General features: G+C 35.8%; 1 protein-coding gene across 3 annotated transcripts in view; it reads right to left on the bottom strand.

Annotated features, from left to right (window-relative positions):
• The window catches only part of LOC135713497 (atrial natriuretic peptide receptor 1), a 292,939-nt gene that overhangs the window by 21,396 nt on the left and 257,197 nt on the right, over positions 1-14,346 (bottom strand). For all 3 annotated transcript variants that reach the window (XM_065236626.1, XM_065236625.1, XM_065236624.1), the window contains one exon: positions 11-310. In XM_065236626.1, coding sequence (XP_065092698.1) covers positions 11-310 — 300 coding nt within the window. The remainder of the gene's footprint in view (positions 1-10; positions 311-14,346) is intronic.

Genomic DNA, 14,346 nt, shown 5'->3' with positions numbered 1-14,346 from the left:
AAGTCCTTACCTCAAACATTCCAGTTTCCGGGTTCAGGTCTAGCAGTGAGTAGTCTGAAATGCGATCGCCGTTGGAATCTATCGTAACGTTTCCGGTGATTCCTTTGAACGATTTGCCCCACATGAGATGAGCTAGATAGGTTCCATTAATCGGTTGCTTCAGGGCTTGCTGTTCACCTAGCAAGGTAATACTGTCGTTAAGGGCATATGCATAAAGAAGCACGGCATCGTAGAACGCAGTGACAAACGTTGATACTGGTTCATCTTCCGCGTAGGTGTAGTTGAATTTGTTCTTGGTTAGCAATTTTACCTGCAAACGAAAGCAGTAATGGATCATAATTATGATATGAATTGTATGTCATCTGGTAATTGCTTCAATAATTAATTCATGTCGACAAGTGAATACTTCAACTCCTCAACTTCTACTGATCGTCACAGCAATACATTTGAAGCACTGATTTCAATTAGTAGGGAAGAGCTTTCATATTTTGAATTTTTTTAGTTATACTTCTTACTTCGTCGAAATCAGTTCACCAGGAATCATCAAAACTATTTATCCGACAGAGAATATTCAGATAAAAGGTGGAACGAGCAAAAAGTAGTCACACTAAAGTAAATAATAAATAATCACCTATTTTATGTTATTTTGGGAGCTTACTCTCACATGAAGCCCTGATATTGTTTAGTTCACTCTATGCTTTGCCAAATCTGAATTAACGAACTTCCCCTTCCATTTAGTTTTGCACAACCTTATTGTATTGTTAAATTAAGTTACACCATTTTTTATTCACATTATCAACTTATTCTGGTTCCTTCTTAAGGTTTCTCGTGATGATTGTTCAATATTTAAAAAATGGCCGAAGTATAATGAATTTGACGGGTTTTAGTTTTTGGCTTCAACTGCAACGTTTTTCGTTTTATACAATTTTCATGTAGCTTTACCGCAATGACAAGAAACGAGATCAGGCCAATACACCTTAGGGTATCAGTGGTTTCTAATAAAAAGCAATACGTATTTACTCAAACACTCGCTCACGTAAATACAGCCCCTTAGTTGAACGGAACTCAAGTCTCATTCAACCCCATCGCTGGTTGTCAAGGTGATCACGCCGCACACTGGGGCAGATCAGTGATTTTCTCGGAAAAAATTAATAACTTTTGAACAAAGCATCCAATCAGAATACTGTCTTCGGTAAAGTTGTTTGTATTAGTTAAGCGCTTCTTCTGAATAAATTAATTAGTTCGCAACTTGGTCGTAGAGATGGCGCGCGAATCTAACTTTTGAATAAAGCATCCTAGACGTATGGTGTTTTCAACAAAGTTTTTTATCTATTAAAATGAAGGAAAGTTGCAGAAGACATAAAACTTCCATAACCTTTAGTTTCGGAGATATAGGGTGTATTGAAAAATATGATGCCAAAATTCTTATTTGTAATTTTTTTGTATATTTTCATATGTTTGCTCTGGTTTCTGCATTTATTCCAACGAAAACAAACTAGGTGCAAATTTTCATTGCACTATTTGTGGAATTTATAGTGGTTTTAGTGAAATATTCTCGAAAAACATGATATTTTGCCTCTATTTTAGGTGGGTGGGATTCTCGAAAGGGCAGCTAAGGGCAGCTGGACTTTGTCTCTTTTGCTAGCTCATGTCATTGTCTAACATATACCAGAAAACTGAAGACATGATATTCGATGATTTTTTTTTAATTTCACCTTTTGTAAACCGTTACAAGTATCTCTTCTAATAAGGAAACCTGTCAGTTATGTATAATTTTTATTCGTTAAACTTTTTAAATTGCAGTAGCAGTAATGGTTTAAAGATTAAACTATCTCTTAAGTTGAAGTATTTAGAAATCAGTTGTCCTTAATTGTCACTATTTGTCAAATGAATCCTGTGGTTGTAATAATGCCAATACCTCGCTTTTTTTATTAATTGGGCTGAATTTTTCTTCGGTCTTTTTCGCAGACTTGTAATTAATGGATCTGGTTGTAAACATAGTTTGATGTGCTTGTGTGATCTATTATCTTTACTAAAATTAATTTTGAGACACCACTAAACGAAATGCATGTTGGCATATGGCATAGAATAAACAACTGTTGAAAATTCACATTGAAGGTGAATCCATTATAGCAACTTTGTGGATTATTGCTCAACACCGGAAATTGATCACTGAACTGAGACGAGAAAAAAATTCACGCTTATGGATACCAACTACTGAAACATTGACGCACATTAATAATTCTCGATTACTTTTTCGAAGAGATGTATCAGCTTTGTAAACAATGCATTTGATCGTCGGTTTGGCGTAACTGGTAGCTCGCTCACGTATACTAACACTACCATCAGATAGGGGAAATTTTCTCCTGCATGATAGTGGTGTTCGTATGCGTGAATGAGCTACCAGTTACACAAAACCGACGATCAAATGCATTGTTTACAAAAGCTGATACGTCTCTTCGAAAAAGTAATCGATAATTGTACGTTGTACACGATCACGTTGGCACGGCAGCACACAGCTTGTACGATGATGTCACATATACAACTTTACCTGGGCAATGCAGCTGATTGAGCTGACGTATACATGGTGGAAAGGGACGGATAATCGTGTAGTAAGCAGAGAGTCAAAAACAGATGATAGCATCAAAAACATGGCCGCCAGCCAGGCCCCTGGTTCGCTGGCAGCTCATAATAAGTAAACAATCTCAAAATTCAGCACAGCATTTAAAAATGGTGACATGTCAAAAATTTATATAATGTTTTTCATTATGTGAAACAGTTCATTCCAATGTAAAGGATGTTTTTTCGGTATATATAAAGTGAAATTAAAAAAAATCATCGAATATCATGTCTTCAGTTTTCTGGTATATTTTAGACAATGACATGAGCTAGCAAAAGAGACAAAGTCCAGCTGCCCTTAGCTGCCCTTTCGAGAATCCCACCCACCTAAAATAGAGGCGAAATATCATGTTTTTCGAGAATATTTCACTAAAACGACTATAAATTCCACAAACAGTTCAATGAAAATTCGCACCTAGTTTGTTTTCGTTGGAATAAATGCAGAAACCAGAGCAAACATATGAAAATATACAAAAAAGTTAACAAATACGAATTTTGAAATCATATTTTTCAATACACCCTATATCTCCGAAACTAAAGGTTATGGAAGTTTTATGTCTTGTGCAACTTTCCTTCATTTTAATAGATAAAAAACTTTGTTGAAAACACCATACGTCTAGGATGCTTTATTCAAAAGTTAGGTTCGCGCGCCATCTCTACGACCAAGTTGCGAACTAATTAATTTATTCAGAAGAAGCGCTTAACTAATACAAACAACTTTACCGAAGACAGTATTCTGATTGGATGTTTTTTTCAAAAGTTATTAATTTTTTCCGAGAAAATCACTGATCTGCCCCAGTGTGCGCCGTGATCCACCTTTAACCGCTGACTTGCTCCTGCTTACTGCAGGACCCAGTGCCACACCGTCCGAAGCGGTAATGAGCAAAGACACGACAGCAACGCTGTTTTATATCTTTTCAGGTTCACGAACGAAGTGCAACCGATTATGACGACTGGGTTTCGGAAAAACGTTTATTTCATGAAAATGGTGATAAAATTATCATTTGTACATTTGTTCAAAAGTTTTTATATTGAAAACTTAAAAAAATATTTATTTTAGCAGATTTGTAATGTAATATCCTATCTATTGGACAAAGTGGTGGTGTCTGGTAAGATGAGTCTTACATTTCCAAAAATTGGGTTTGTAGTTTTCATCACAATTTGAATATTTAATTTCGTAGGAGTTTCCTGCAGTCGTGCTTGGTGTGAGAGGAATCACCACAATCCATGCATTTAGCTGGCATGTGCAATCAAGGATTTCTGAAGTGTTTCCACTTCACTCGGACATGGAGCATAAGGCTAACTTTTTCTAAGGCCTTAAGATTGTTTAGTTCACATGACTTGAAGTGAACTAAATAAAAATCATTAGAATCTCGTTCCGCAAATCCCCAATTTTTTATTATAATCACTTTAACGCTTTTCGGTCATTTTTGACTTGTCCGGGGGTAAGATTTGAACTCGTGACTTTGGCGTGAGAGGTATGGATAATTTTCATTTTATTTATTTGAACTGACCCAATTCCAAATAAATTTGTTAGTTCATTTTTGTCCAGGGTTTCACCACTGGGCAGACCCTTCAATGCAATCTTAAACAGACGCTCAGTTTTCCTGTCGTAAGTAAAAATATGAGTTGCTTCCGAGTAAGGTACTCGAGAAGACGTTAGAATCCGTCCAATGTTTCAGTCAATACACGGCATGACTGCCAATTTAAAATGAAAACTTGAATTCATCAACGAAGTTCAAGAATTTCTTGCAAAAAGTGTGAAATTCGTCAGTGGTTATCACAATAGGGGGACCGTTTAGGTACCATGACGTCTAAATCAACTTGCAAGCAGATTACTAAATCCGAAAGACTGATAAGGGATTTTCCAAATCAATGTTCAAGCTTGACTATGAGATATTTCAAATAATCATTCCTTTATTTATATTTAAAATATGATGGAAATAGATTGTAAAACTGCAATTCATAAAGGAAAATATTTAAATTTATGAGACAAGTGAATCCGTTCCATTCTGTTGTGATATATACTATTAGAAGCATAAGTTGTGGTTGGTGATTTCAATATCCATGCCAACGTTCAGAAAAATCCATGCACAGGAATTAATTGTGAACCCTCCAAATGAAAAAAACACAATTCGTTACTAGCGAAAAGCATCTGATGAAACGTTATCGTTGTTACTCCATTTCCCCTAGTTGAATCAAATCATGAAATCCGTTTTTATAACGGGATCAAATTATGACTGTCTGTAGATAACAAAACCTCGAACATCCACCAGTGTACATAAATATGAAATCCTATTACACACCATCGAACACACGTGCTAAGGATAAAGCCAGCTATCTGTTTGCTCATAAGGACACATAGATATCTTCGCTTGAAAGCTTTTCGTCAGCATATCGTTAACAATAAAATTGTATCAGAGAAGTTTTTAAAGTGTCTCCTCGACTGAGCTTTGTGAGCATAGGAGATTCCGTAAATGGAAAACCTACCTCGACACAAATTGCTCGTGTTTTAAATAAATTCGTATGATAGGGTTTTTGATCTAATTTCCGTCCTACTAAGCACAATCCGCGCTTTACTTCTCTTTTCTGAACGAGTTTAAACAAAAAATGGAATATTTCTGTCAAAGATGTCTTCTAAATTTATTCACCTTTCCATACGTACCGTTGGATTTGATAAAGAGTCACCAATTGTTGAGATATTGTTTAAAATCTAATACTGCTTCTTGATTCTAAATTCGTTCTACGAGTTTCAATTCCGTCCTAACGCATTGAAACGCCATTAGATTTTCTTCGTCCTACGGAAAAACGTAGAAAAAGGGGATTCGCTAGGAGCGCTTCTTTTGTTTTGAGAACAATGAGCGTAAATATTCATATAATGCGCTCTAACAGGGTTTACGTTGTAGATAATGAACTAACGCATCGGAACAAACCTATTATTGATTTGTGTACGGTGAAGTCATTGATATTATTGATCTTTTCTGATCGATAGAACGGAAATGGGCGATTACGACGAAGTAGCGCTCTACCCTATTCCTCTGAATTTGTTTTTGTTGAAAGAAACAAAAGATATTGCCACTTGGAATGGGATGGAAAGTTTGGTAAGGAATCATGCATTCTGTACGTTACGCGAAATTCAGGTAAAATTTCCCCCTCTCCACTCTTTCGTCGTTTTTTTCAATACTTTATGCACTGCTGGCTAAGAGGAAGAGGAGACAACTGGCTTCTTACTATTTTATCTCTATCTATATCTCTATCTATGTCTAGAGTAACATTTGAAATGGTCCCATGTCCAAAACGTAAACCAACCAGAAAATTTTAAATTTGTCCGCCACTATTCAATTCATATTTAAGAAAATTGAAGTATTTTAGGCATTTATATTGTTCACAATAGCAATAGTAACTGTATCTCAGTATACAACATCCAAAATATGCGAAAAGCTTTCAAAAATGTATGAAAATCGATAACAATTTAATTTCACCATCCCTCTCCAAAGGGGGAGTTTGGTAAAGAGAGATGAAAAAACCGATTTGTACCTTTCTTAAAAGTTGTCCTAGCTCGCTATCTACTATCTATATGCAATTTTCACACTGCCGTACTCTAACGGAACTATCAACTCTAGACTTTCAGCTCCTCCATCTATCGTATAAAAATTACCACTTTAGTCTGTTATTTGAAATTAGCATCTTCAACTATGTAAATCGTTGACTTCACGCAGAAGGAATACTAAACATATAGTTAAAGTAATTTAATTTCATAAATTAATAAGCCTTTTTGTGAATCTTTCAATGGATAGGCCCTTTTTGTTAAGCCATTGTGCTTGTTATCAGAAATGGTACGCCCTTTGCTAAGCCTTTTCGCAACGTCAAATACATTCAAAACAAATCTTCGGCCCTGCTTCAAGCAGTAGGGCCTAGCTTTGGTTTGAAAATTTTCAATCATCGGCCTTTTTACGTCACTAGGCTCATCAATGAAATGAAATAAATGAATGGTTGTCCGTTTTAGCGTGTGGGCCTATTAATGAATCGAAAAATTTCGTTTATCGGTCGTTTCGAAAATCGAGTTATTTTTAATGATTTTTCTCGATTATGCGGAACTTTCATACACGATTAGTAGCTATCAAGCGGTGCTAAAGAATGGTATCAAAACCCGATTTGTTTACGATTTGGACATAGGCCCATTTCAAATGTTGCTCTAGATATTTATCTCTATCTCTATCTTACGCACTTCAAATCACGAGCTAGTTCGTGCTTGACTTTCTGTGGTTCGTTTTCGCCCACATATTGTCTCCTCTTCCTCTCAGACTGCTGGTCACATATCAAGCTGAACATTACATTAGGTCCTAAGTAACATTAATCGATTCTCTTCGTCAACTGCCAGTCACTAAACCGTAAATAAAAAATGAGTTTAAAAATCTTTAAAAATGTACTTTTATTTTGTTATTGAAGTTTTAAACAGTTTTGTTTAATTTGTGTGAAAATTCGTGATTTTTTTTTGAAAAGCGATCCAGTTTCTTACAACATTTCGATTAGATGAGCCTTGTTTGTGTCATGATTTATTGAAAAATATCGAATACACCATTTTGGAAAATTAGGCGTGATTAAAAATGGTCGAATTCCAGCTCCAACTTGGTACATTGCACCTAGTGAACAATTATACACGGATAGAAATCTCCTTATATCTTTTGGCAAATTTCTATTGCTGATTATTCATAAAATGTATAAGTCTACTAATAAGCAGACGCCTTGCAAAAAGTTAATGAAGATCTGTGTCAAATGAAATGTTTATGGATGTCACACATATCTTTTATGCATTCATATAGGACCTATGTGATTTGTCTTATGGAATATATAAGGCTGATGTTCCGCTGGCTTTGAATTGTCTCCATTTATCTTATTCCTTGTCTTTCTAGATCAAAATTAGCAGTTATTTGGCTTTACATGCGGTAGTCAGTTATCTACAGCCATAAAATACAGTGAAAGATATGACAGAAAACCAAGGAAATCAATTTAAATTAATTTCAAGCTGTGCAGACCCACGAGATATTATATAGACTCAATATTTTCTCAAAACTCGCTATTTAAGGAAATGTATAATAATTTTAAATATGTTCAGACGGTAAACTATATTCAAAAGTCCATCGAGTCGAGTTGAGCATGTATCGCGAAATAGCCCGTATTGTCCCATCCGTCCTTACGCTCGTTGTTTAACATAATTTAGAATAACTTTTTATACTGCCGCTAGGTTTCATTCGAAAAACATTTCTATCTCTAAAGGCCCACGCACATTCGATCCGGATCGGACGCGTTGCGGAAAAGTGACAGCTAAATTTATTGTCTAACTGTCAAATTTACGTCAACGCAACGCAAACGGATCTAATGTGGGTGGCCCTTAAATGATAAGTCCGTGTCTCGGATAGTGTAGGCAGGGCAGGGATGCCAGATAGTTTAGGAAAATATCTCTACGAAAGTTAATGAAACGGCTGCATTTGTCTGAATTACGAATTTTGAATAATGCAAGCCGGGGGATTCGAAGGATTATAATAATTTAATCGTGCGAATTCAAATACAACGAATAAAGATTGCACCAGCATGACTCAAATAAAAACCATTTTTTCTAATTCTTTCCATGCTTTTCTGAATTTTGAATTATGTTACAAAATGAGCAAAAGCTAAACTCATCATACGTACCTAACCACAACAAGTGAACAATAGATCACACGTGATCGAGGTTATTCTGCCGGGTAACAAATGGAAATCAAGAACAATAATAATACATTTATAAGAATGTTTTTCAACAGGAACAAACTCACCACATCTATCCATGATCGATGTCCAATGGTGCCCATTCATTCATTATGAATTCAAATTGCACCACCATTCACCCGATTCAGAAATTGCGGAAAACGACCCTGAATTTGACGAACATGTACAAAATGAATGCATTCTGCAAAAGGCAATTGGGGCTTATCATCATTTTCCACGATAATCTCCGATAAACTGACACGAATGACCATATTTTTTTCCCTTGATTTTTTTCCGTCGATCTTGTTTTTCGTACTGAGTACCAATACTACCAATGCCAGGGAGGCAGCTCCCACACCAGGACCCTACCCGTAAAAAAAAGAACCGTAGAGGTACAATGAAATGTATTGTAACCATACAATAGAGTTTATGGTATTTACAATAAATCGTATTCTCCACAACGATAAAATATCAATAGAATGTATTGTTTCTACAATAGAATCTATGGTAAATGGGGGAATATACATTAGATTAAGGGGGTCGTTATGTATCTTAACCATACGAAACATCACTTTTTCCCGAACAAACTTGAACCATTTACCATTAATTGTATTGTTGTTCTATTGTTGAAAACTCTTACTATATGGGACGTATTGTACATCTATTGTAATAACAATATGTTAAAACTTCGTGTACTATATACACACAATAAGATCGATTGTTGGCAATAGATTTACTTGTAACTGTATTTTATTTTATGGTAATTGTATGGTTATTTTTTTCCGGGTACCTATCGAACTAACAACACATAAACCGGGGACCAACGGCTTTACTTCTCTTAGGCGTGATTTTGGGATTAGACTAACAACCTACAATAGGTAATTTGAAAAGTTTTTTTTTGTCATGTAACACCGTGTAATTTAAGATGAGTAAAGGTATCATCCTGCTGATCAAAAAGGGAACTTTTACCAATCTTTCAAAATATGGTTACTCGGATAAAACATACTATAAATATTCAATAAAACTTATCATTACAATAAATCAGAATACGATTGTATTGTATTGAATTTGTATTATTAAATTATCCAATTCAAATATAACCAAATATGTATAAGCCGTTGATCCCCGGTCCAGAAGTTGATGGGTCTATAGGTAGGGTCCAGGTGTGGGAGCTGCCTTCTTGGTGTCGGTAGCATTGGTACTCAGTACGGAAAACAAGATCCACGGGAAACAAAACATAGAAAGAAAAAAAACTATATTGTAACATATATGGTTATCGTTACTAGGAAAAAATCTTTTTTCCTCGAACAAATCTTAAGGCTATAGCCATAAAATATATTGTTATTCTATTGTAAGATTTTTATGCTTCGGAAATATTTCAGCGATATATTTAAATCCCAAACATTGTTGTGTGTATGCTGCCATCTGCTGACCGCCTCTGCAAGTACCATCTACCTGTCACCACTGCTTGCACATTCTTCCGGCCAGCTCTGCAATTGCAATTTTATCGCTACAACCGGATAGTGGGATTTGATACTACTTTTTTTTTAACGATTTGCATATTGAGATTTGAATAAGGTAACATGAAGTCCACTTTATCATGCGTCCTCTGCCACTGCTCCACTTGGACGTATGTATAGTTAGAGCAAGAATCAGACGTGGACATGCATTTGGGATAAAATCATTAGTTTTCAAGTGTTTATTGTTTTAGTTGGCACAGTTTTCGAAAATTTCCCGGTGTTATAAATGTACAATTATATTGATTGTTTACCATCCATTTTATAATATGATTACAATTTAGCCCATTAACCGTATCATACTTTTTTATCCGGAAGCATACGAAATCTAATCAATTAAATTAATTATTGTTGTCTTGGTTTATAATAATGCATCATATGTTACGCAAGGATAATGGTTGCTTTTTAATTGGAATTTACACTAGAATTTTAATTTATTTCCATTTCGTCAAGCCAGTGTAGACTACATACAATGATTATTACAATGTTTACTTACATACTATGCATTAATTCTATTCTGTTTTAGCTTAGTTTTTATTTGCTGCTTCGACATAGTGATGTGAATAGTTCCGCAATGCAAATTATATAGGCGCATCATTCGATTGATTGGGCTATTTTTTGCATAGTTTGTTCTATACGATGTTTCTGAAAATAAATTCCGTGTTCTAAGATATCGACAAGGTGTGTAAAAATTTAATTGTGCGAGAATTTCTGCCGAATCTATGCGCATTGAAATAATGTCGTTGATGAAGAAAAGCATTGCAAATTGGCTGCGCTCCTTAAGTGTTTGTATATTGATGAGCATGCAGCGCGCTTCATAAGATGGTAATGGAAATGCAGTCCAATTCAATTTACGTAAAGCATATAAAAGGAATTGTTTTTGGACAGATTCTATGCGTTCTTCGTGTATGGAAATGTATGGATTCCATACTAGGTGGCAGTATTCCAGAATTGGCCTTACATATGTGGTATATAAAAGCTTAATAGTGTATGGGTCTTCGAAATTATGACTGAACCTTTTGATGAAGCCTAGCATTCTGTTTGCTTTACTAATGATAGTATTATAATGTTCTATAAAAGTTAGTTTGGTGTCTAGGATTACACCTAGATCTCTTACAATTTTGCTTTTTTCTACTATTTGGTTGCCTAATGATATTTCAATATGTGGTGTTTCAATTTTTCTGCTAAATGCTATTGCAGTACATTTTTTAACGATCAGTTGAAGTAGACTTTTACTACACCAGGTGTGAAATATATTGATTTCATTCTGGAATTCTTCTGCATCGCTAGAATTACTTATTTCCATAAAGAGCTTCATGTCGTCTGCATATACAAGCAATTTTATTTTTTTAAGTAGGGGAATTTACGTATTCTCGTCAATCTAAGCAGCGTCCGAACTTCTATTAGCGATTTCTCAGCGTCACACACATACATGACAGGTTTGTTTGTTGACATTTATCTGCTGCTTGCTGTTCTACCAATTCCAATCGACAGAATTGATCAAAACGGGTTGAACATGTTTTTACAATGCTCCAAACTTCTCAGGTGAGTGTGACTATTGTCGGCAGTCTCTTTTTCTTCGGCACCCTTTCCATTTGAACTGCGTGTTAACCAGCTGTTCTATTATCGGCAACTCGAAATCAGCCGTATTTTGTAGTGTGTATATTTAATTTAAAGAAAAATATGGCATAACGGGATTGCACAGTCGTAAAAATGTAATCAGATTGAAGCTGAAAAGGTAAGGAATCGGCTTAATACATTCAGCGAAGAGTTTTGATGGGAAAATACAGTGAAATTAACGTTTCAATTTCGGTTGCCGAAAACAGTCAATGGGTGCCGAAGCCATAATTTACCCTATGTAGGAAATGTCGTTTATGTACAAAATATAAAGAAGTGGGCCTAAATGAGAACCACGGGGTACCCCAGAGGTGACTGAAATTGGTTCTGAAAGTTTATTTTGAAAGCGAACTATTTGTTTACGATGTGTAATGGTATGTCGATGCGGTCAAATGCTTTACTGAAGTCGGTGTATAGCGCTTCAACGTGCTTGCCACTGTCCAACGCTTTAATAATGAAAGATACATATTCTAGAAGATTAGAGGAAGTTGAGCGACCTTTAAAAAAGCCGTGCTGTTTACTTGTAATTAGATTTTTCACCTGCTGAAAAATATTGCCGTTTACGATTGATTCAAAAAGTTTTGGAATGCAAGAAATAATAGCAATTCCACGATAATTTCGAATGTCTGATTTTGCACCTGATTTGAAAATAGGTACCATGTTGTTTGTTATCATGAAGAACGAGAATGTTCGGGACCTCAATGCAGATTGAAAGAGCAGTGGGGAGCAGGGGTTTTTGACCCGCAATACAAACTTGACCCACCCTACTGTACATATTGCTCCTGGGAAGCCAGCGAGTGGGTGACTGTTTTCGGTAGATCTTGCACCAAACAGATTTTAATTAGGGTTATATCAGGAACAGATATTTGTTTTTCACGTTATTTTTTCTCCACCCTTAAGTAAACCTGAGGCTAATCAAAAAGAAAAACATGGAAGATAGACTACAATTAGTTCGTTGGCAAGATGGGCTGTAGCTAATTCTTGGAACGATGAGTAAAGGAAGGTAGAATTGGTTCGTTAGAACTGTAAATTATTTTGTTGAAACAGAAAAAGATTTGTTGTTTTTTTTCTGCTGACTAAGCGGAACAAATAACAATTTCGCTTGCTTATAAATGATGGAAATGATTTTTTTAGCACGCATTACTGAAAAGTGTCACTTTTCGACACTGTTTTGAATAAAATAATGGCCAAATGTTCAAAACTAAAATAACAGTGCCAAAAAGTACTTCTTTTCAGCATCCAATGTCGAAAAGTTCTACTTTTTAACACTCTAAGTGCAAAAAATGTTGTATGTATCTCGTTGCCAAATTCAATTTTTTCAACACTCGTCGTAATTATCCAACTTGACAAGTCTCGTTGGATAAACTACAACTCGTGTTGAAAAATCTTCTTTTTCAACTTGTTGCATAAAATAGCTGTTTCTTTCTCTGGTCGGGACTTATTCTGCATATCCAGATGTCCTTTTTCTGCTACCGATTGAATCGATATGGTGATAGCATATTTCCATTATCCCGGTGATTCCGGATACCCAGAGGACAATTTTTCGGCCACACAGCAAAGGAATATGCATATTTTCTATATGCTCATGAAAATGCATATGAAAATCATGGTTCTCTAGACCTACTTCCAGGAATTGGCTATTTTGTCGATACTTCCGGATATCTAGAAGACGGTTTCCTGACCACCCGGTACTAGAATCGATATGGTGCTGGCAATTTTTTCCCTTGATTTGATTTTCCGTCGATCTTGTTTTTCGTACTGGGTACCAATGCTACCGACGCCAGGGAGACAGCTCCCACACCTGGACCCTGCCTATCAACCTATCAACTCATAGACCGGGGACCAACGAAAGGCTATACTTCACTGACTGGTCAAACACAGGTCCAATCGGTTCGTTGTCTGTTCTGTTTAATTTTAAAATTTGGTAACCAAATTACCGAGAGCCAGTCATGTCAACATGAATTGATATGCATTTTGCTCGGGACTTTTACGGATTTTTTCCGTTCCGGCTGGCCCAGTACAGGTCCAACCATTCATTCGAAAGGTGGCTGAATCATAATGATTGATCATCGCATTACCAAGAACCAGTCATGTCAACATGCATCGACACGCATTTTGAAGCCTTTGGGTTTTGTCAGTCAATAAAGATAAACTAAATTGCTAACTACTTTGCAATGAATGCGGTCACCATCCAGATTGAATTATAATCCTTAATTATGAGCCTGTGCAAAAATAGTAAAGCTTGATGAAGGTTTAGAACTCTGACTCGTGCCAAAAGGTTTAAGTTTGTATGGAGATTACTAGGCATGAGAGATTTTTAATTTTCTATAATACCGCTCTATCTTTGGTTCTTAAATACTGTTCTAATGCTGACCAAATTGAAATTGTAATATTGAAATTAAAATCAATGCATTGATTTAATTTTTGACGAAGGATTACGTCTTTCGGTCGGGGGTGCAATTAAAAAAAAAAACAAACTCGACCGCGCTACGAAAAGTGGTCAGGTTTTGACCACTTATAACTCTGTCAATTGCAGATGGATATTAATTCTAAACAAACCAATCGATTGAAATGTCATCTACAAATCTGCCAAAATGAACACTTTATCAATTTTCAAAAGGACACTTTTGAAAATTGCATGCATGTTCAACTGTTGCCAAGAAAATTACCACCGATTGACTGCGAAAAGCGCTGTCCCTAGCACAGATTTAAAAATCGAATTCACTCCGGTCTCACCGAACGGTGTTTATTGAATAACCGCTTGTGGTGAGTGGTGGTGTCCAGTGGTCATCATCAGTAGCAGCCGCAGTGCTTTTAGCGCGTGGTATTGTATATTGTTCTACAGTAC

This window comes from Ochlerotatus camptorhynchus, unplaced genomic scaffold (assembly GCF_037179485.1).
Source record: "Ochlerotatus camptorhynchus isolate MF236.1 unplaced genomic scaffold, CSIRO-AGI_Acam_v1.1 ptg000558l, whole genome shotgun sequence".
Taxonomy (NCBI): Eukaryota; Metazoa; Arthropoda; class Insecta; order Diptera; family Culicidae; genus Ochlerotatus; species Ochlerotatus camptorhynchus.
This window is presented reverse-complemented; position numbering and strand designations above follow the sequence as displayed.